The sequence below is a fragment of the Symphalangus syndactylus genome, chromosome 11, assembly GCF_028878055.3.
Source record: "Symphalangus syndactylus isolate Jambi chromosome 11, NHGRI_mSymSyn1-v2.1_pri, whole genome shotgun sequence".
In the NCBI taxonomy this organism is placed as follows: domain Eukaryota; kingdom Metazoa; phylum Chordata; class Mammalia; order Primates; family Hylobatidae; genus Symphalangus; species Symphalangus syndactylus.
Window position 1 is genome coordinate 55,584,775 of NC_072433.2, and position 22,034 is coordinate 55,606,808.

A 22,034-nucleotide genomic window follows, 5' to 3' on the forward strand; every position below is an offset into this window, starting at 1 on the left:
TTGTGATAGGGAGAGTTATTTCTTTTTTTTTTTTTTTGAGACGGAGTCTCGCTCTGTCTCCCAGGCTGGAGTGCAGTGGCGCAATCTCAGCTCACTGCAAGCTCCGCCTCCCGAGTTCACGCCATTCTCCTGCCTCAGCCTCTCCGAGTAGCTGGGACTACAGGGGCCCACCACCACGCCCGGCTAATTTTTTGTATTTTTAGTAGAGACGGGGTTTCACCATGGTCTCGATCTCCTGACCTCGTGATCTGCCCGCCTCGGCCTCCCAAATTGCTGGGATTACAAGTGTGAGCCACCGCGCCTGGCCAGGGAGAGTTATTTCTAAGGGAAAGGAATGTACCCTGTGTTTCTTTTTTTTTTTTTTTTTTTTTTGAGACGGAGTCTTGCTCTCTTGCCCAGGCTGGAATACAGTGGGGTGATCTTGGCTGACTGCAACCTTTGCCTCCTGGGTTCAAGTGATCCTCCTGCCTCAGCCTCCTGAGTAGCTGGGACTGTAGGCGCCTGCCACCGCACCCGGCTAATTTTTGTATTTTTAGTAGAGACGGAGTTTCACCATGTTGGCCAGGCTGGTCTTGAACTGCTGACCTCAAGAGATCTGCCCGCCTTGGCCTCCCAAAGTGCTGGGATTATAGGCATGAGCCACCACGCCCAGCCTGTACCCTGTGTTTCTTGAAGTGAAGAATATAAAGTCTGTATGGGTGCAGTTCCTGAGTGTTCTCCTCTTCCCTAAAGTTTATATATTTTTTTTAGCTTGAGTAAGTAAAAAAAAAAAAAAAAAAAGTATGTCAGGGAATTAACTACATTTAAACTTAATTAAGATTAAGGAAAAACTTGAAGTGCTTTTCAAATTGTTTGCTCTTTTATAGATTGTAGCGATTAACTCAACAGATAATTTTAGTGGCAACTTGTTTACTTTTATCATTTCTGGAAATTAAAAAATAAGTGTAATAGTAATGCTTTGAATTTTGTAAAAATGATTAGGAAGATGTAAGAGTGCTATGCTGTTGAAGGCGTACTTTTTTTGTCTTGTTTAATTAAACTTCCTTATGGTAGAGAGACTATTACACATGATAGAAAAAGCAACTTAATTTGCTACATAGGTATTTGCAAAATCCTAACTAATCATAGTTTAATGACATGTATGTGTGGTGTTGCTAGGATATATTTAATCAGGAACTTTTCTGAAGCATGCAGAGTTCAGAAGTGTAAAGTTGATTTAACAACATGCATATTGAAAAGACATCACAAATTGATTTACACATCTTAATCACTAATATAGATATAATTTATATACATACACACACAACACTTGGTTACTAGACAAAGTAACAAAGGCTGTGTTAGGAATCTGGACATGTATAAAAATTGTCATGTTAGGTATAAAAGACCATTGTTTTCTAGCTGTTTTTAAGTTCATGGTATTAGAATTTTGTCCATAAAATATGATGAGAGGCCGGGCGCGGTGGCTCACGCTTGTAATCCCAGCACTTTGGGAGGCCGAGGCTGGCGGATCACGAGGTCAGGAGATCGAGACCACAGTGAAACCCCGTCTCCACTAAAAAAATACAAAAAATTAGCCGGGCGTGGTGGCGGGCGCCTGTAGTCCCAGCTACTCGGAGAGGCTGAGGCAGGAGAATGGCGTGAACCCGGGAGGCGGAGCTTGCAGTGAGCCGAGATTGCGCCACTGCACTCCAGCCTGGGCGACAGAGCAAGACTCCGTCTCAAAAAAAAAAAAAAAAAAAAAAAAAAAAAAAAAAAAAAAAAAAATATGATGAGAATGTATTTTGAATGGTTAAAAAGAGCTACCTATCCTCTAAGTGATGTTTCTTTTTTTTTTTTTTTTTGAGACAGAGTTTTGCTCTTGTTGACTAGGCTGGAATGCAATGGCACGATCTCGGCTCACCACAGCCTCCACCTCCTGGGTTCAAGCGATTCTCCTGCCTCAGCCTCCCAAGTAGCTGGGATTGTAGGCATGTGCCACCACACCGGGCTAATTTTGTATATTTAGTAGAGACGGGGTTTCTCCATGTTGGTCAGGCTGGTCTCGAACTCCCGACCTCAGGTGATCCGCCCGTCTGGGCCACCCAAAGTGCTGGGATTACAGGCATGAGCCACTGCACCTGGCCTCTAAGTGATGTTTCTGAAGTGTTGATTTATGTTCATGTAAGATTAAACACACACAGATGCTTCACAGCTTTAATGCTACTGAGTCCTCTTTGTACTTTACTGGTCCAACACTCTGCTCAGAACATGCTTTTTCCTGGCAGTTGATCCAGTCCCCTGTGACAACCCCCCTTGGGCTGATCATGTTGAAGACAACTTCAGAAGAGCTGGCTTGTCCCCGTGAGGACCTCAGTGTGGCTCGGAAGGAGGAGTTGCGGAAGCTGCTACTGGACCAGGTGCAGACAGTGCTTGGGCTACTGACAGGTGAGCAGTATGGTAGTGCCCAGAGTTAGAGGCCTGCCGGCAGGCACCCAGAGTTCAGGCCTTGGCACTCAGCAGCTTTGAGCAGTTGCGCTGTTTCTGAGATAGCATGAAAATGGGAAGCTGCATTCCCAACACCTGTAGCCCAGGGTCTAGCACACAGTTGGACCACAAAATAGATTTGTACCTTATTTTCCTCGTAGTCTTTCATGAAGTGGTCTTCACTGTAACTGTGATCAGTGAGGTAGAGTCCAGGTCATAGGAGTATGCCTACAGTGCTGATCACTGCATGGTAAGTTAGGTGGGTGGCAAGCACTCTATTTAAAATAATTTGAATTGGAGATCAGGAGAAGTTGGAGTAGGAGGATATGAAAATTTCCCGTTCTGGGTAAGGAAGTGAGACATGGTGTGGAGCCAGCCCCTTGTGCACTAGGTTGTAGTTGTATGTAGCATTTTGTCTCTTCTGTTTGATGAGAGCCTCATGACAAGGTGTAAAGGGTAAGAATAAACAGAAAGCAAACCACAACATGAGACAGGAAGGTAGGAGGAGAGGGGAGTACCCTGGGTGACTGGGGTGGCTGCTCTGTGCTGCTGTGAGACCTGTTTGCTAGGGAGGCACGTATGCAATGCCTGGCCATGAGGCCCTGGGGGTGCCGGGAGCCTGGGCTTGCTACTTGAGGGAATCTTGTAGTGAAAAGAAGTGTTTTTCTCTCTCTTTTATCCAGGCTTCTTCTTGGATGTCTAGGAACTTTCTTTATGTCTCCAGTTTAGTGCTTGGCATGTGGTGTGCACTTAAAGTTGGCTGAAAGAACCATTGATTTAAAAAAGTAAACTTGGGTTAGTGCAATGGTTCACGCCTGTAATCCCAGCACTTTTTGAGGCTGAGGTGGGAGGATCACTTGAGCCCAGGAGCTTGAGACCAGACTGGGCAACATATTGAGACCCCCATTTCTGGAAAAAAGAAAACAAAACAAAACAAAAAAGTTAGCTGGGTGTGATGATGCATGCCTGTAGTCCCAGCTACTCAGGAGGCTAAAGAAGGAGAATTGCTTGAGCTCAGGAGTGTGAGGCTGCAGTGAGCTATGATCGTACAACTGTACTCCAGCCTGGGTGACAGAGTGAGACCCTGTCTCTTTAAAAAAAAAAAAAAAAAAAAGAAAAAAAAAAGAAAAAGAACTTGGCATTTGCCCCCCCATCCTTCCCTAAAGCCCTAGGGGTAAACCTGAACCTTCAGAGTATTTATTCGTTCAAAGCACTTTTTTTTTCTTTTTCCTTTTTTTGAAACAGGATCTCTCTCTGTTGCCCAGGCTGGAGTGCGGTGATGTGAACACAGCTTACTGCAGCCTCAAATTTTGGGGCCTAAGCGATCCTTCCACCTCAGCCTCCCCAGAAGCTGGGACTACAGGCATGCGGCACCACGCCTGGCTAATTTTTGTATTTTTAGTAGACATAGAGTCCTTGTATTGCCCAGGCTAGTCTCTAACTCTTAGGCTCAAGTGATCTTCCTGCCTTAGCCTCCCAAAGTGCTGAAATTACAGGCATGAGCCACTGTGCCTGGTCTCAGAGAACGTTTTTTGACACCCCAACTAAATGTTAAATTTCTTTTTTTTTTTTTTTGAGACAGAGTCTCACTCTGTTGCCCAGGCTGGAGTGCAGTGGCGCAATCTCGGCTCACTGCAAGCTCCGCCTCCTGGGTTCAGGCCATTCTCCTGCCTCAGCCTCTCTGAGTAGCTGGGACTACAGGTGCCCGCCACCACGCCCGGCTAATTTTTTGTATTTTTAGTAGAGACGGGGTTTCACCGTGGTCTCGATCTCCTGACCTCGTGATCCGCCCTCCTTGGCCTCCCAAAGTGCTGGGATTACAAGCGTGAGCCACCGCGCCTGGCCTAAATGTTAAATTTCTAATGCTAGGGACCACGTTTTATACCTATGTGTCCTACTGTGCCTAGCAGTATATTAAATATTTTAAAAATTGAGATAAAACTCACCATTTTAAAGTGCAGTATTGACTGGCTTTTTAGTATATTCTTGAGGTTGTGCAACCGTCACCGCTATCTAATTCCCGAACGTTGTCATCACTATAAAAAGAAGCCTCGTACCCATTAGCAGTCCCCCCCTCCCCCCCCGCCCCATTATCCTCTCCCCCAATCCCTGGCATTCACTAATCTACTTAGTCTGTCTCTATGGATTTGCCTTTTTTGGACTTCTCATAAAAATGGAAGCATACAATATGTGATCTTTTGTGTCTGGCTTTTTAACTTAACATAATGCTTTCAAGATTTATTCAGGTTTTAATATGAAAAATTTGAGAATAAGATATTTTCAAAAGCCTTTATGATCACCTTATGTTCCGGGTTCTGTATGGGTACAAAGAGGAAGAAAACACAGTTCCCATCCTCAGGTAATTTACACTTGAGTGGGGAGAGACAAGTAAACAGTTAAAGATGTTTTAAGAGCTAAATAGAGGTATGTTTTATGTGCAGCAGTTCCTGAAGGAGGTGACAGCTGAATGGAATTTTGAGCGACAGACAGGTGGTATTTAGTCTGATGGAAAGGTCAAGTTGAAATTGGGAGGAGGAGAGCAGGTTAGAGGTTGAGAGGGACACATGTAGAAGGAACAGCAGACAGTTGAGCGTAGCAAGGCCACGTCTGTCGGGTGAGCTGAAGCCTGGGTCAGGTGAGGCTAGATGAGGCCAGCAGAAGCCAGGATTTCCAGCCTGTTTCCTGCATGAGGAATGAAAGAGGATTGGTGGCAGGTTTGCGGGGAACGAAAAGTTGAGTTTGGGATATGCACGTAGCGTTGTCCAGGAAGCAGGTGGACATGCAGGTCTGTTATTGCCTTGCCTTGTTTCTGAAGCCCCCATCATGTGACGCAGTGCTTGGTGTATATAGTCAAGGTGAGTTTGGGCCAAGAACAGGAGACTTGAGAGGCTTCAGAATATATTGAAGCCATAGCAGTGGATGAGTCACTCTAGCAGTGAGTGAAATGAGAGGAGAAGCAGGTCAGTAAGGGAACCTGGGGAAACGTGTGTTTAAGTGACTCATGGGCAGAGGATGGAAGTAATAGTGAAAGAGATGGAATTGAGTTCAAAGAAACCAGAGAAAGGCCAGGAAAGAGTGGTGCTACCGGCTCAGAGAAGGGTTTAGGCAATGGCCTGTAATGCCACAGTGTGGTCAAGGAGGATGGGGATTAAGTGACTGGTGAGTGCATGCAGCAACCAGGTGACTCTGGCAAAGAGCAGTACTGGAGGCAGCAGTGGGGAGAGGCCACCCCGCAAGGCCACAGTGAAGCAGTGGAAAGCCAGAAGATAGCCGTGAAGTCGAGAGGCACAGCCGCTAGCTGGAGGAGGACATGGTCAAGAGGGATGTTCAAGTACTCATGTTTGATCAGAGGTATCAAGAAACTTTCTCTAAATCTGATTTTTATATGCTGGACATTATTTCTCTTATAACTCTGTTTCTCCTTTCTTGGTAGGTATCTTGGAGACTGTCTGGGACAAACACAGTGTTACTGCTGCCACTCCACCACCATCCCCGACCTCAGGAGAAAGTGGTAGGGTCTGCCTGCCAGCCAAGGCATTCTTTTTAAATGTATTGGGGGCCAGGTGTGGTGATTTGCAACTGTAGTCCTCAGTACTGAGGAGGCTGAGGTGGGAGGATCACTAGAGGCCAAGAGTTTGAGGCCAGCCTGGGCAACATAGTGAGACTCTATCTCTGTTTTTAAAAAATTACATTAAAAAAATAGTCCTAGGTTGTTGCCCTCAGTTTTTTATTTTTCCCGAATGTCATGGTTATGTGCTTGTGCTGAGATTGTTAGGAGCCTTTGGGCTTGAAACATCTGCTTGTCTTTCTGTAGGGGTGGCAGGAGGTGGGCAGCAGCCTGCAGGAGAGGACATAGGAACAGGAATATTGAGTGCTTTCTTCCTCACTGGATTCATATTGGCCAAGGCAGAGTGGAGACCTCTCTGCCTGCATAGTGGAGACCTCTCTGCCTGCATATTGGAGACTATGCAGTAGTTAGCATTGAATCGACATTGGTTAAGAGTTATTTGGTAAAGCGGGGCGTATTTGCAGAGGCTATTAAATAGTTTACTAGTTGCTAGTTATTGTCCACAGTCATGTTAATATCTGTTTCAAAATTCAGAGTGCAGTTCATCTAAAGATGACTACTTTCAAGGATGGATGGAAAGAGGAAATTGCATCTGAGCAGGAACTTCTAGTTTCTAAATGCTGCTGTTTACACTAAATGATCACAAATGCTTTTCCAGCAGAGTACATCCTGTGAATTGGCACATATAGCTTCCTCTGCTGTAAAGGTTGATGTGGCTAATGAGAAATATTTCCACATCTTCTCCTTTACTTCAAGGAGATAGGCTGTGGAAGTCAGACATCTCTAAGCCCAAGCTGTTTTATGTAGCCTGTTGTTAGTATGTGGAAGCTGAAATTCTTGCAGAGTTACTCTAGAATTGAAAAATCTATCTGGAAGTTTTGGGGAGTACTCATAGTGCACTAATTATTACAAATTCTTATTATCTTACTTGGATTAAAAATTAGAGAGCCATTTGTCACACTGCTTAGATTACAAACAATTATAGAGTTCTAGAGTGCATTATAAGCTCATAGGAAATGGAACTTTGTATTTGGTGGCAAACCTTTATTCTTTAGGTAGATATTTGAGGTTGCTCGGCAGATTTATATGTTGCAGTATCTGGAGATTAAAGATACATTTGGAAATGATTCAGAGATTTGATTTTATGAGCGAACGAACGCCTTGGAGTATCCACAGTTAGGTTTGTTTTTTCGTTTAAATTCTGTTTGCAAATATTCTTTTTTTCGAGACAAGGTCTCCTTCTGTCACCCAGACTGGAGTGCAGTGGTGTGATCACAATTCACTGCAGCCTCGACTTCCTGGGTTCCAGCAATCCTCCCATTTCAGCCTCCCAAGTAGCTGGGACCATAGATGCGCACCAGCATGCCTGGCTAATTTTTCTATTTTTTATAGAGACGGGGTTTCGCCGTGTTGCCCAGGCTGATCTTGAACTCCTGAGCTTAAGCTATCCACCCGCCTCAGCCTTTCAGATTTCTGGGATTACAGGTGTGAGCCACCATACCCAGCCAAGATTAATTCTTTTGAATTTGATGCTTTTGAATTTTAGACAGTTAAATACTCGCTAGCACGGTTTATTAGCAGCAGCAGTTTACTGTAGAAGAAACACTTATTTGTGTTTCAGTTGGCTTTATCCAAACAGGTTCTGAGCTAACTCAGCTTATACTTTGATAGGCTCTGTTTTCCTCAGGGCCATGTTGGGGAATGTCAGATAATACAAACCAGAGATATGTGCTTACTTCTTCCATGTGTTGCCTAGGTTTTATGAGGCTAGGCGGAATAAAATATGAACTAACTTGACATTTGCTTGTAAGGAAACCTAAAATGTGGTGCCTACTTCTTGAGAATTGCCTCTTAAAATTTTTTGAAGTGTTGGATTTTAGTATTTGAGAAATAACAAAATAAATTCAGACTGTGGGGGCACGTAGGGAGTTATGTAAGCTTTTAAGCTGGTATACTTCCCCTTTAAAAAAAAATTGCATGTTCATTTGTTACAGTATTTTTCTTTCTTTTTATGGTAATGTAAGTGAAGTCATTAGATCTTGCCCCACTATTTGGACAGTGCTGATGATGCAATCACCATTCATTTTGATGCTTTTGCTCAACTGTCTTTGTGCACTTAAGATGCCAAGTTAAGCAGTAAAACTTCCAGAAAATTGTTTTGTTTTTTTGACCGTATCAGTTTTCTAGAGAAAATTTATTCTGAGAAACTGTAGGGCCCAGTGAAGCAACCAAATGAATTCCTTAGCTCAGCTCCTGTGGGGCTCTCCTGCCCTGCATCTTAGGTTTAGTAGCCCCCTGAGGCTTGTGGGGTTTTTTTCCCCATACACTTTCTTTTAATGTAATTTTCTGTCATGTTACTTTTAAAGAACAAAGCCCAGGGACTAGTTCCTGCAACAACTCCTTTAATAGTCTGGATGTAGAAAAAGGTTTGAAGGAGTGTGTGTGGTTTATTTCTCAGCATAGTTCCCCCAAATTGTTACCTTAACTCCTAAACCAGCTGCAATAGTGATCACTCACCTCACGAGATCAGACTAGTCTGTCTCTTGCTTACAAACAAGGAAGCTTGCCAGGGGTCGTATCGCCAGTGAGCAGAGTGGGGACATGAACCCCTACCAGAACCCTAGAATTCCAAATCTAGGTGCACGGTCATTGTCCTAGCTTTGCTTTCTTGGTGGTTCTCACCAATTCTGTCCACTTCCTTCTTCCCCTAGTTTCGAGTCTTGGCCCTGCCACTTACTCTGTGACCTTGAGTGGATCCTTTACCTTCTCTGACCGCTGATGTCCTTGACTATAAAAAGGGAATAGCTTCCTCTGAGGATAAATGAGGGAAGATGTGGACATTGCCCCCCTGCCTGCTGAGGCTGTTCCTTCCCGCTGCACTTGAGCAGCCTCATCTTCCTTCATCTCCTCTCATTTTCATTTCTCTTTGCCTGGACCAATGGGGAAAAAAGTACACAGAGTGAGATGATGTAACTACAGCAATTCTGAGTTAGCTTTGATTGTTCTGCAGTAAAATTAAGGGACCATATCTTTCTCATGCACATGATATAGAGTTTCAAATATAGATCTGTACATATGTGATGATGAAAAGTTCTTCAGGGTGAGGATGTATCAGAGAGCGTGAATTGAGGCCAGTACTTCTGTTTCCTCCCAAACTCTTAACAGATTGCATATCTTCATGCAAATCTTTTCATGTATTCCTTGTATACTACCTATAGAAAGGTGGGACTTGGGAGGGTCAGTTACAACTCCTGTGATCTTATTTTCTCCTCCAGGGGCTCCTTGAATAGAGTTTTCCCCCATTTTACTGGACCAAGGCTGCAGTTAGAGCTGTGGTTTGTCCTGCAGGGGTATTTGTCAATGTCTGGAGAAATTTAGGTTAACGTGACTGGAGAAGTGCTATTGGCATCTAGTGAGTGGAGGCCAGGGATGCTGCTAAACACCCCACGGTATACAGCGGACCAAAGAATGATCTAGCCCCAGATGCCAGTAGTGCTGAGGTTGAGAAACCCTAAGTTAGTAAATATACAACTGACAGGAAAAACATGAAGTTTCAGTAATTAAAAAGCTTTGCATGAAAGTTTATTACAGGGCTGGGCATGGTGGCTTAGGCCTGTAAATCCCAGCACTTTGGGGGGCCGAGGTGAGAGGATCACTTGAGCTTAGGAATTTGGGACCTGTGTTGGCAACATAGTGAGACCCCATGTCTAATATATATATGTCTGGGCATGGTGGCTCCTGCCTGTAGTCCCAGCTACTTGGGAGGGTTAAGGTGGGAGAATCGCTTGAGTCCAGGAGGTTGAGGCTGCAGTGAGCCGTGATTGCATCACTATACTCCAGACTGGGTGATAGAGCAAGACCCTGTCTCCAAAAAAAAAAAAAAAAAAAAAAAAAAAATTAACAAATATGCCGACCATGTCTTCATTCCTTCTAAGTCAGTAAATGCACCAGAGTTGTCTACACGGCTCTGTAGGCATTGGTGCATATCGCTGCCGGGGTCACAGGTTTTGTAATCAAGCTACTGTCTTCCATAGAGAACTTGATAAAGCTCTCTTAGGTTTGCATTGGAAGTGCTGCCGCATGAAGCAGAATCTGTTTTGTGGTGATTCCTTCCACTTTGATTACAGTGTAATTTTTGAAAAACACTTCCATCATCCACTAAAATCCTTGAAACATTTAAATTTGAGTAAAATCATTTTTATGGAGAAATAGCCTTAACAGATTCTTTCCCCTGCCCCAACCTTTTTAGGCAAATGGTTTGTGGTACACTCGTTAGCAGATGCTGACTTCCATGACCACGGTCCTGCTACTTTCTTTCTTTTGAGGACAAAAGTAATCGCAGATCATTCATATCCACCTAAACAGTTTTCGCCTTTGCATAATCTTGTTCAGTCTTTGTCTTCACATATTTGTCTTTCTATGCTTGTAGTCATGGTATACACATGCTATTATTTTACATATGATTTTAGGCCATACATATTTTTCCATATTTATTTTTTCTCTTTTTTTAATACAGAGGAGAACAATTAGGAATATTTTTCTGTATTTAAATATTAGCTTTCTTATTGCTCATTTTTCCTGGTTGCATAATCTTTCCAGTTAACTTGCTTTTTGGAAGGGAACATGGGTTTTGAGGCCAGACCCTGGTTTGGTTTCATTTCTACCTTATGCTACCAGAGGGACTTGGGGAAACACTTGGTCTGTCTGTGCCTTAGTTATTTTAATGGTCTGTAAATATGGGTAATAATGCCTACCTTAGAGTTGTGAATGTTAAATGAGACTATGCATATATAGTTTTCAGGATAGGGCCAAGCAAGTAGTCACACAGCAGACGGTGGCTGTTACTGCTTTTACTGTAAGTATTATTATAGATGTTTCGTTTTTTTTCCTTTTAGCATCCATTCTGGAAAAAGTCTTCTGAGCCACATACTAGGGACATCTTTTAAATCTACTTTTCTTTTTTTTGGCTCCTCATAAATTAACTTGATAAGTCCACTTATAAGAATAGAACTTAAACCCTTCGTTAATAAATTCACAAAATCCTCATTATAATGGCGGAGGAGGTTGAGGCTGAGAAAGGCTAGCCAACTTGTTCATGTTCATCCAGCATTAGTATAAGACCTCAGCTCTCAATAAGTCTGGGGCCCCTGGAAGTCCTGCAAACCCTTTTGGGGAGTCCCAAAGGCCAGGTATGTGTTCATAAAAATACTAAGACATTGTTTGTCATTTTTATTCCCATTCTCTCATGAGTATATGAATAAAAAAGTTAATTCCAGATTCCACATTGCAGTTAACCCTTCAGAAATGACTATTCATCAGACTTTAATATGATAGAATAGACACAGTTATTTGAAAAGGCCACTAAAGCCCTTTGTTCATTTGTAGTTGCATATCTTTGTGGAGTTGCATTTTCTTCACGTACTTCAGTGAAAACAATCTATTGCAAAATAGTGAAGGCAGAAGCAGTTGGGAGAGTCTAGTTATCTTTTAAACCAGCCACTAAAGAGATTTCAAAAATATGAAAACTGTACTACCTTTCTCACTATTTTTGGGTAAAATACAGTTTTTTTCATTTAAAAATGTTATACTAACATGATGGCTTTGTAATTAAATGAATTAAATATTTAAACACTTCTCAGCTTTAATTTCTAATATGGCAAATATCAATAGAAGTAACCCTCCTAAGAGCTTTCTCTTTGGGATGCTTAGTAATTTTTAAGAGTGAGGACTTCTGAAACCCAAACATTTGAGACCCAGTGCTGTAAAGTACAAAATAAAATGTAAACATTTACCCAGTATCTTATATAGAAAGAACATCAAATAATATTCGATCACTCCAGACATCTCTACACAGAGATAAGACAGATAAAAAGACAAAAATGGCATCAGATTATATATTTTTTGTTTTTAATAAGATTTAAATTTTAGTTTTACTTGATTTTTTTTTTTTTTTTTTTTTTTTGAGATGGAGTCTCACTTTGTTATCCAGGCTAGAGTGCAGTGGCATGATCTTGGCTCACTGCAGCCTCCGCCTCCCAGGGGCAAGCGATTCTCCTGCCTCAGCCTCCTGAGTAGTTGGGATTACAGGTGGCAGCTGCCACGCCCGGCTAATTTTTGTATTTTTAGTAGAGCTGGGGTTTCACCATGTTGGCCAGGCTGGTCTGGAACTTCTGACCTCAAGTGGTCTATCCACTTCAGCGTCCCAAAGTGCTGGGATTACAGGCGCGAGCCACTGTACCCAGCATTTTACTTGATTTTTTTTTTTTTTTTTTTTTTTTTAAGACGGTGGCTTGCTCTGTTTCCCAGGCTGGAGTGCAGTGGTGCAATCTCTACTTACTGCAACCTCCACCTCCCGAGTTCAAGCAATTCTCCTGCCCCACCCTCCCGAGTAGCTGGGATTATAGGCATGTACCACCATGCCCAGCTAATTTTTGTATTTTAGTAGAGACAGGTTCACCATGTTGGCCGGGCTTGTCTCGAATTCCTGACCTCAGGTGATCTACCCGCCTTGGCCTTCCAAAGTGCTGGGATTACAGGCGTGAGCCACCGTGCCCGGCCAGGTTTTACCTAAATGTAACAGAAAGTATTAAACTTAAGGAATTGCTGATCTTGAGGTGCTTTTCTACAAGAAATATTAATTTCTAAAAGATACCTTTATGGTTAAGAAAAAATGATAAAAATCAATTTTGTACTACATGTTTGAATTTTATGTGTCACCTCCCCCCCACCATGTTTAATTTTAGACCATGTATTTTGGGACTTCTTCCTTGTGAAAGATGGGAAAGTTAGCTAGCGCACCCTCTTAATTTCTACGTCTGTTTAGTCTTGAGTCTCTATGTAATTTGATGCCAGTGTGTCCTTTTGCTACAGCTTCTCCATTCCTTAATTCTTTATTTTGATTTATCTCTTTATCTGTGTGGTTTCTTGGTCTGGTATTCTCCTTGAGAAGAATTTGTAGAGTTACCTGAGTTTTTGCATGTTTGAGAGAATGTCCCCAGGCTGTGAATGATACTGTGGAGAAGTCTGACTGAGGTGTTTTCTCCTTTGTATCTGTACTTTTTCTGCCTACACTGCATCCTCATTTTAAACATTCTTAATATTGATTACTCTTCATCATTTTTTTCTTGGAACAGGATAAACCCTTTCATATTGTAGAGTCACATCAAATTTCAGGAAATTTTTCTTCTTCTTATAGTTTTTTTTTTTTTCTTCTTTTTTTCTTCTTTTTTTTAAAGACAGAGTCTTGCTCTTTCACCCAGGCTGGAGTGCAGTGGTACAATCATAGCTCACTGCAACCTTGACCTCCCTGGGCTCAAGCGATCCTCCCACTTCAGCCTCCTGAGTAGCTGGGCCTATAGGCATGCGCCACCATGCTTGGCTAATTTTTGTATTTTTTGTAGAGACAGGGTCTCGCTGTGTTGCCCAAGCTGGTTTTGAACTCCTGGGCTCAAGTGATCTGCCCGCCTCAGCCTCCCAAAATGCTGGGATTACAGGTGTGAGCCACCGCTCCTGGCCTGTTGTTATAGTTTTAAATATTTTTCTTCTTTTGTCTTCTCTAAAATAATTTTACAGCTTTTTTTCCCTGTTTCATTTTGTTTGATTTCCTTTAGTCTAGTGCTTTCAAAAATCAAGCAAGCATAAGAATCACTTGGAGTGCTTATAAGAACACAGATTCCTGGGCCTCAACCCCTTCAGGCTCTACTCCAGTAGGTGTGGGATGGGGCCTGATGATTTGTGTTTCTGACAAGTTCCCTGATTACATTACTGGTGCAGGTCCACAGAGTAGCCCCATGGTTCTCCAATTTTGGGTCTTGGGGTCCTTTGACTCTTAAAAAATTACTGAGGTCCTCAAAACACTTTGTAAGTTATATCTGTTGATAGAAAAACTGAGAAAAATGTACAAATAATCATTAATTCATTTAAAAATAACTGTGATGAACCCATTACATATTAACAGATAATATGCTTTAATAAAAAATAACTACATTTTTCAAAGCAAACAGAAAAATTCACTGAGAAGAGTGGTGTTGTTTTACAGTTTTGCAAATCTCTAACATGTGGCTTAGTGAAAGGCGGCTTCTGCATTTCATCTGTTGCAATATCCCATGTGTTGTAGCCTCTGGAAAGCTCCATTGTACACTTGGAGATAATGAAAGTGAAAAAGGAAAAGAACATCTTAGTATTCCTTTAAAAATAGTTTTGAATTTGTGGACTCCCTTCCCTGTAATCAACAGCCGTTTTAATGTAGATAACCTCTGTCTTTTGTTTGGTAACATGTTCTTGTAAGAACTTACTGTTTTGTGTCCATGTATTTTAATATGTAAGTGGTATAGTGAAACTATCATTCTGTTTCTTACTTTTAATTTAACTGTATCTTTTTAAGGTCTCTCCAAGCTGTTGCACGTCTGTGCCTTAGTCCTCTACTTCTGCTCACTGTGTGATGTGATATCTGCCTCTGCATTCCCTATCCTTTCCCGCCAAGGAGGAGGCCAGACTGCCTCCAGCTCTCCTCCTCACGCCTGTCCCTTCATGGACCCGTGTGAGGGTTGCATTGGGAGCGTACCAGGAGAATGGTCAGGCGAAAGGATATGTGAATGTTTAATAGGACTGCAGAGTGCCAGGTCCTCCCCAGAATAGCCCTTCTTCCTGCACTGCCTTGTGAAGGTTCCTGCATCCATTCCTTGTACTTGACGTCTGGCGTTTGCCAACATTTTTCCAGACTCCTTTTAATTTGCTTTTTCTGATTACTAATGAATTTGAAATCTCTTCATATGCTTTAGAGTTTCTTTCTCTGAAAATTGTCTGTCCATATCAACTGCCTGTTTTTGTACTGGGGTTGTGTTTACTGATATGTAGCATTTTAAAAATAGATTTTAGTTTTTAGTCCTTTTCGATGTTAGAAATTGTGAATATCTTCTCACAGTCTGTTGTCTGCCTGGTAACTTTCCCTTAATGTTTTTCATTGATTAGGAACTCTTTTTTTATTTTTATTTTTTATTTTTTGAGATGGAGTTTCGCTCTTGTTGCCCAGGCTGGAGTGCAATGGCATGATCTTAGCTCACTGCAACCTCCACCTCCTGGGTTCAAGCGATTCTCCTGCCTCAGCCTCCCAAGTAGCTGGGATTACAGGCATGCACCACCATGCCTGGCTAACTTTGTATTTTTTTTTTTTTTTTTTTTTGAGACAGAGTCTTTCTCTGTCCCCTAGGCTGGAGTGCAGTGGCGCGATCTCGGCTCACCGCAACCTCCACCTCCTGGGTTCACGCCATTCTCCTGCCTCAGCCTCCCAAGTAGCTGGGACTACAGGCGCCCGCCAACACACCCGGCTAATCTTTTGTATTTTTAGTAGAGACGAGGTTTCACCGTGTTAGCCAGGATGGTCTCGATCTCCTGACCTCGTGATCTGCCCGCCTCGGCCTCCCAAAGTGCTGGGATTACAGGCTTGAGCCACCGCGCCCGGCCCTAACTTTGTATTTTACTAGAGACAGGGTTTCACCATATTGGTCATGCTGGTCTTGAACTACTGACCTCAGGTAACCTGCCCGCCTCGGCCTCCCAAAGTGCTGGGATTACGGGCATGAGCCACCATGCCCAGGCTTGATTAGAAAATCTTAATTTTAATATATGCATCAGTATTTTTTGTTAAGGTTTTCTTTTTTAGTAGTTTTAAGGAGTCTTTTTCTCTCTTATATTTCAAATACTCTTATATTTTCTTCTGTTAATTTTAAAGTTTTGTCTTTGGTTTAAGTCTTTAATTCATTTGGTGCCCAACTTTGTATGTGGTGTTAGGGATTTTTATTTGTTTATTTATTTAATGGTCATGTATCATGCTTTTCAAAAGCAAGGTCATGATTTGGGGGAACAGTAGCAAGAAAAGAAAAACTTGAGTGGATTTGGGGTTTTGCAGCCAGAGAGTAATCCCATCTTCTCTTCACTTATGTCTCCTGGGAAACTGCTGTTGTACAAATCTCACTAAAACTAAATTTGAGTCAAAACACTAAAGATTGTATCCAGATCCCCCTCACTAAGAATCATAATCAATTATCTTATTTTTGCTGTACTGTTAAAATTTCCTAATTAGTATTTAACTTTGAGCATATAGATTTTATTTTTTATTTCATAGATAACTGATATATATATATATATATATATATATTTTATTTTTTTTTTTTAAGGAGAATTACTTAAAGTCATTTGTAAGAGATTTGATGCTGGATAGCTTAAAAGCCTTTCTTATTTTCAGGTGACCTACTGAGTAACCTGTTGCAGAGTCCCAGTTCAGCCAAACTGTTGAATCAGCCGATTCCCATCCTTGATGTGGAGAGTGAGTATATCTGTTCCCTGGCTTTGGAGTGCCTGGCCCATCTCTTCAGTTGGATTCCTCTGTCTGCCAGCATCACCCCATCCCTCCTTACCACCATCTTCCACTTTGCGCGATTTGGCTGTGACATCCGGGCCAGAAAGATGGCGTCAGTTAACGGCAGCAGCCAGAACTGTGTCTCGGGTCAGGAGCGCGGCCGGCTGGGGGTCCTGGCCATGTCCTGCATCAATGAACTCATGTCCAAGAACTGTGTGCCTATGGAATTTGAGGAGTATTTACTGCGTATGTTCCAGCAGACTTTCTACCTCCTGCAGAAAATCACCAAGGATAACAATGCCCACACAGTGAAGAGCAGGCTAGAAGAGCTCGATGAGAGGTAATGAAACCAGGTGTGGAGCTGGTGTGCCCCAAGAAAGGGCCCTGACTGTTTACCATGCTGTGCTGCATGGCATCTGTAATCCTCTTTGATTTCAGAATATGGGGCTCCTGGTGAGGAACAGAAAGGTAGGTGTGTGCCAGTAAGTCTGAGATTAGCTGGAAGGGCTCGGGTGGTTAAGGGAAGTGACTGAGTTTGAAAAATGCTTGTGCCTTGTGTAGGTTTGTTGTCTTTTCTCCCCATCCATCTCCTGTCCTCCCTTCTACTCCTCTTGCCCCCTTTTCCTTACTATTTGCTTGCAGGTCTGAGGTGGTGCAGGGACTGAGACTGCTGCTCCTGCGTAACCAAGAACAGGAGAAGAGGTCCGTGGAGGTACAGGAGTTATAATCGCCCTTTCTCACTTGGTGTCAGTTTTTACTATTTGACTTTTCCCAAGTGAACATCCTGCAGTATACAGGAATGTTGTTGTTATTGTGAGTTTTACACCAATGGCAAGTTTTCATCAAACTATAGGAAGGATGTTAATGTGTGCACAGGTTAATGTAGCACACAGCTGTGTTTCTTTGTTATTGTCCTCTCGAGTGGAGCCTACAATGACCTACTTTTTTTTTTTTTTTAAAGCACTCTAAAAGACGACTCCATCACGGTACTCTGAGGCAGGGTTTCATGATTTATGTCTCTTGCAGATGAGGTCATTTATGTATCTTACAACTGCTTCTGTGTGAAAACGGGAGGGAAGTTGGAAACTTATGAACAATCAGAGTGTTTAGAGACTTTCAAGCAATTAATCGTATCGAATTAGTAAATATTTACAGATGACATGGCAGCGAAAGTTGCCAATATTCTCAGTTTTCCTTAGATTGTCCTTTGTTATTAAGCTATGTAGAATTAAGCTATTTTCTTTTCCTTAGAGTAAATAGCAGAATATAAAATCAAGTGCATAAAGTTGAAAGTTTTAGTGCTTTTAAATTGGGCAGTTTTGTAAAATATTTCTAAAATTAAAAAATTGGTACATAAGATTATTTTGGTTTGGTTTATTGTAAAACCGTGATGTTTGCTCTGTATAAGAACACAGTCCGATATGGTAATATGTTCTTAAAAATTATTTGGTGATAGCTTTCTATATGAAATCAAAGGCATCATTATTCACACTTTCATATTCTTTCTGTCTGTGGTTAAGAAAGGCTGTATTACCTTCATTTTTTTTTTATGATCTGTGTGTCTCGTCAATATCTTTTCATGTTAATTTAAAAATTAGCTGCTTGTATCAACTATCAAATATCAGTTGTTTTGACTTTAATCATAATGTAGTCACAGACAACTTTGTTGTGGCTTCCATTTGGATGGTATAGAAATGTCATTATGCATTGTCTATGTACTGATGTTGTTACATGTAACTTTTGTGCTCTTGGTTTTACATTTTAATCCTGTGCTTCCTATTGCCCTGTGAAAGCTGAGAGGTGCCTGGGAGCAGAAAGGTGACATAAATAATGCTGTGTGCTTGCTTCCTGGCTCTGGGTCCCCTACCACTAATTCTAAACAGCTCAGTCCATTCTCAGTTGTTTAGGAGCTGCTAACCAGATCCTTGGCTTCTCTTTCCCTCTACTGCCTTTTCCCCTAACTTTCTACTGTTCATTAGCACCTGTACCAGAAGGTGGGCAAGGGAAAGAAAATGAGGTGAAATAAAATCTGTAGTTTTAGCTACTGAACAGCCTTGTTTGTATTTTTAAAAAATTGGGTTAGATACTAAAGTAAAATTGAGATTGTTCTGTATTTAGCCCATGGCTTTTTTTTTTTTTTTTTTAATGGGTAGTAGGGAATTGAGTGCACCTTCCTAAAGAACAGTCAGCTGGCTGGTGACTTTGAATATCCATGTAAAACTATCATGTGGTACATAAGTGAGTGAGGAAGGAGTTCCTACTCTTGAGTATTAGTGATTGATGACACCAGAGAGAAGTGTCTTTGTATGTTCCTGTCTCTAAAAACAGTTGATTTTAGTGCCTTACTGTTTTTCGAGTACTTGGCCCTGTGATCCACAGAGGCAGCCATTATCTTTATCAAAACAAATTAATATGTATTTTTTAAAAAGCTGCAAATAAGCTCGTCCGCATAGAGGTCAGGCAGTCAGGCTGGCCACCCTCAGGGAGATAGGTCCCAGGAGCAACATGGGACATTTTATTTCCGGGCCAGTTTTGCTTTTCTGAATAGTAGTTTTCTCTCCTTTTATTATTTCACATATCTCTGTTTTGAAAAATAGCTTTTGCAGTAATGAGTTTCAGAATTGCTTTTAGTCATTATTTCATTTTCAGCTAAGGCCTAGTATGTCTTTACCTTTTTGTGTTGGTCTCTGAAATGTGATTTATGAAGGTATGGCCATCTCATTTTCTAATCACCTTTTGGTATTTAGGGGCTTAAAATGACAGTTTCTGAAATGTGAGAGTGATGATGTGCTGTGTATTTAATAACAGAGATCTCTTATCCTTGCAGCTGTGACCCATACTCTCTGTGAAATGATTGTGTGAATACAAATGAGTTGAGGATTCACTGTGAAGTGAAAAGAAAGAGCACTGGATTGGGAGTGGATGATAGTCCTGTTCTGCCATGAGTTGGCTGAGTGACTTTGGGCTGGTCACTTTACCTCTCTGGGCTTCATCTGCAAAATGGAAGCATCAGACTAAAGTCTCTGAGGCTTGCCCAGCTCTAATAGCCTTCCTCCCTTATACTTGAATCACTTTTGGAGTATTGGGATGTGCTATGTTTAGTTAGCACCAGGAACCAAAGGGGGAAAAAATGGCCATTAAGTTGCAAGCCTGAGTACATCTTACCTGGATGCCATGCCCTTTGTAGCCTGGTTTTGTTTTTGTGTCTTTAGCACCATTCATTTTAGTATTTTGGCCTCCCGGAAAGAAAACTAGCCTTCTAGACTTGCCAGATTGAAATGACACAGTGATCTGCCCATCAACTTTTTATCATTTCCCTTCACTTTAATTGGGTCACAACACAAATAACTTAGAAAATGTGAGCGCACTAGATTATAAGAAGCCTTAGCAGACAGTGTCTGAGGATTAAAGTTGCTTTTCTGCTATGTTTCAGGTGGTTAATGGAATGAAGGGTTGCCTGTCCTGTAGGTAATTGTTGCAGGCCTTTATATTTTTAAAAGAAAATATATTACAAATTTGTATAGTTCTGTACTGAAAGAACTTTGGATTGAATTTAAGTTCTAAGGAGGTGGCTGGGTTTCTTATTGTCACCTTTTGTCTTGTCTCATTTAGCTATATCGAGAAGTTTACTGACTTTCTTCGGCTCTTTGTGAGTGTTCACCTAAGAAGAATCGAGTCTTACTCCCAGTTCCCTGTGGTGGAGTTTTTGACACTTTTGTTCAAGTACACATTTCATCAGGTAAAGCACCAAAGCCATTCTTCCCTTCCAGAGAAAGGGTTTATTACCTTGTTACTTGGAGAAGAAAGAACTTTTTCTTTCAACTTTATTTTCCAAACATTAATATAATGCTTATTATGTGAAGACTCACAGGTTTAATCTTCCTAACATCCCTGTGAAATAGGTTCTATTACCATCATCATCTCTATTTTGCAGATAAAGAGACTGAGGCACAAAGGGTAACTTGCTTAGAGTCATACAGTTAGTAAGTGGTGGAGCCAGGATCTGAACCCAGAGTCAGGGCTCTTGACCACTATTATGTGAGCAAAGCAAAAGACAGGAAAAGTCTGAAATTAAGGCCTCTGGTTCTGTTCTGTAACTGCCACTGAAACCTCCCTCCAGAAGATTATATATAGTGAAGCTCTCGAGAGTTACGTTTTGGTAGTGTCCAATTTTTTCTCCCCTTCAACAAATGTTTTTTGAGCTCCTACTGTATTCCAGGATTTAGACATATAACCTTCACAAGCAAAGTCTTTGCCTGCATTGAGTTTACTTACATTCTAGTGACCTTAGTCATTCTAGTATGTGTGTGTGTATGTATACACACACACATAAAAAATATATAAAATTATATATGTGGCTTTATTGAGGTATAATTTTATATACCATGAAATTCACTCATTGTAATTGTGTAACTCAGTGATGTTCAGTGAATTCATAGAGCTGTCCAAGCATCACCGCGGTACAATTTCAGGTATTTCTATCACATCCTATCCCCTGTGCCTGTTGGTGTGTGTTTTATTTTAGTTTTTAAAGTTTTTGGTAGACACTGGGTCTTGCTATGTTGACGAGGCTGACTTTGAACACCTGGCCTCAAGTGAGCCTCCTGTCTGGGCCTCCTAAAGTGCTGGTGTTACAGGCGTGAGCTACTGTGCCCAGCCGTGTGTTTTTAAAATAAGCTTTTTATTGAAGTATGACACACATACAGAAAAGTGCATAAATCTTAGGTGTAGTTAGATGAATTTTCCCCAAATCGACATATGCATGTAACCGTCACCTAACTCAAGAAATACATTGTTGCCAGCAACCAGGAAATCTCCTCATGTCCTTTCCAATCACTTCCTGTCCTTTCTCCCCAGAAGTAACCCCAGTCCTGACCTTAATACCACAGACTAGTTTCGCCTGTTTTAGAGCTTCTGTGAATGAAAGCACATAATGTATGTTTTATCTGTGTTTTTATTGGCCATCGTGTTTGTGAGCTTCATTTGGGTTGTATGTGGCAGTTGTGTGTTCATTTTCATTATGCTGTTGTTAAGTTATTGTTTGCAAGTCCACTCCCCTGCTGATTTGGCTGCTTCCAGTGCTTGCTAATCTTGCGGTGAACATTCTTGTACGTGCTTTTGGATGTACACAGATAGCTGTTTTTGTTGGTATGTACCGGGGTGAAACTAATGGGTCACGGAGGACATTTGATTTTAGAAGTAGCCTTTTTTTTTTTTTTTTTTTTTAAGAGTCTAGGCTAGGAGGGTTGTGTATATGACTTGAAGCAGGGTTTGATGTGAAAGCTGTCCTTTCTCAAGGAAGATCTTGGCATGTGAAAATAGAAGAGTGCCCAGTGGTAAGGATGAGCCAGTCCTGGGAGCAGGGGAGGGAAGGCCAAAACTTGAAGAAGCTCAGAGGTGTCAGGTAGAGGGGCAAGTGCGTGCAGAGCATGAGGAGAGCCATGCCGAGCTCATAGTCCTCAGGAGAACTTGAAGTGACTGCAGGAGGGTGAGGATGTAGGGGAGAAGCATCAGAGGTGGAACAGTTTTGAGACATCCAGAGGAATTTTAAAGGAGACCATGAAAAAGGAGGATTTGAGAGAATGTTGAGTGAGTGTTAAATAGCGTAACAGAAATGAGGGAGCTGAGGAGCCGGTTCTGAGG

At 41.7% G+C, this 22,034-nt stretch overlaps 1 protein-coding gene across 8 annotated transcripts in view; it reads left to right on the forward strand.

Moving 5' to 3' along the window:
- The window catches only part of XPO6 (exportin 6), a 114,321-nt gene that overhangs the window by 38,662 nt on the left and 53,625 nt on the right, over positions 1 to 22,034 (forward strand). For all 8 annotated transcript variants that reach the window (XM_063611970.1, XM_055233220.2, XM_063611975.1 and 5 more), the window contains 4 exons: positions 2,268 to 2,427; positions 5,900 to 5,977; positions 16,278 to 16,731; positions 20,004 to 20,130. In XM_063611970.1, the coding sequence (XP_063468040.1) occupies positions 2,268 to 2,427; positions 5,900 to 5,977; positions 16,278 to 16,731; positions 20,004 to 20,130 (819 nt within the window). The remainder of the gene's footprint in view (positions 1 to 2,267; positions 2,428 to 5,899; positions 5,978 to 16,277; positions 16,732 to 20,003; positions 20,131 to 22,034) is intronic.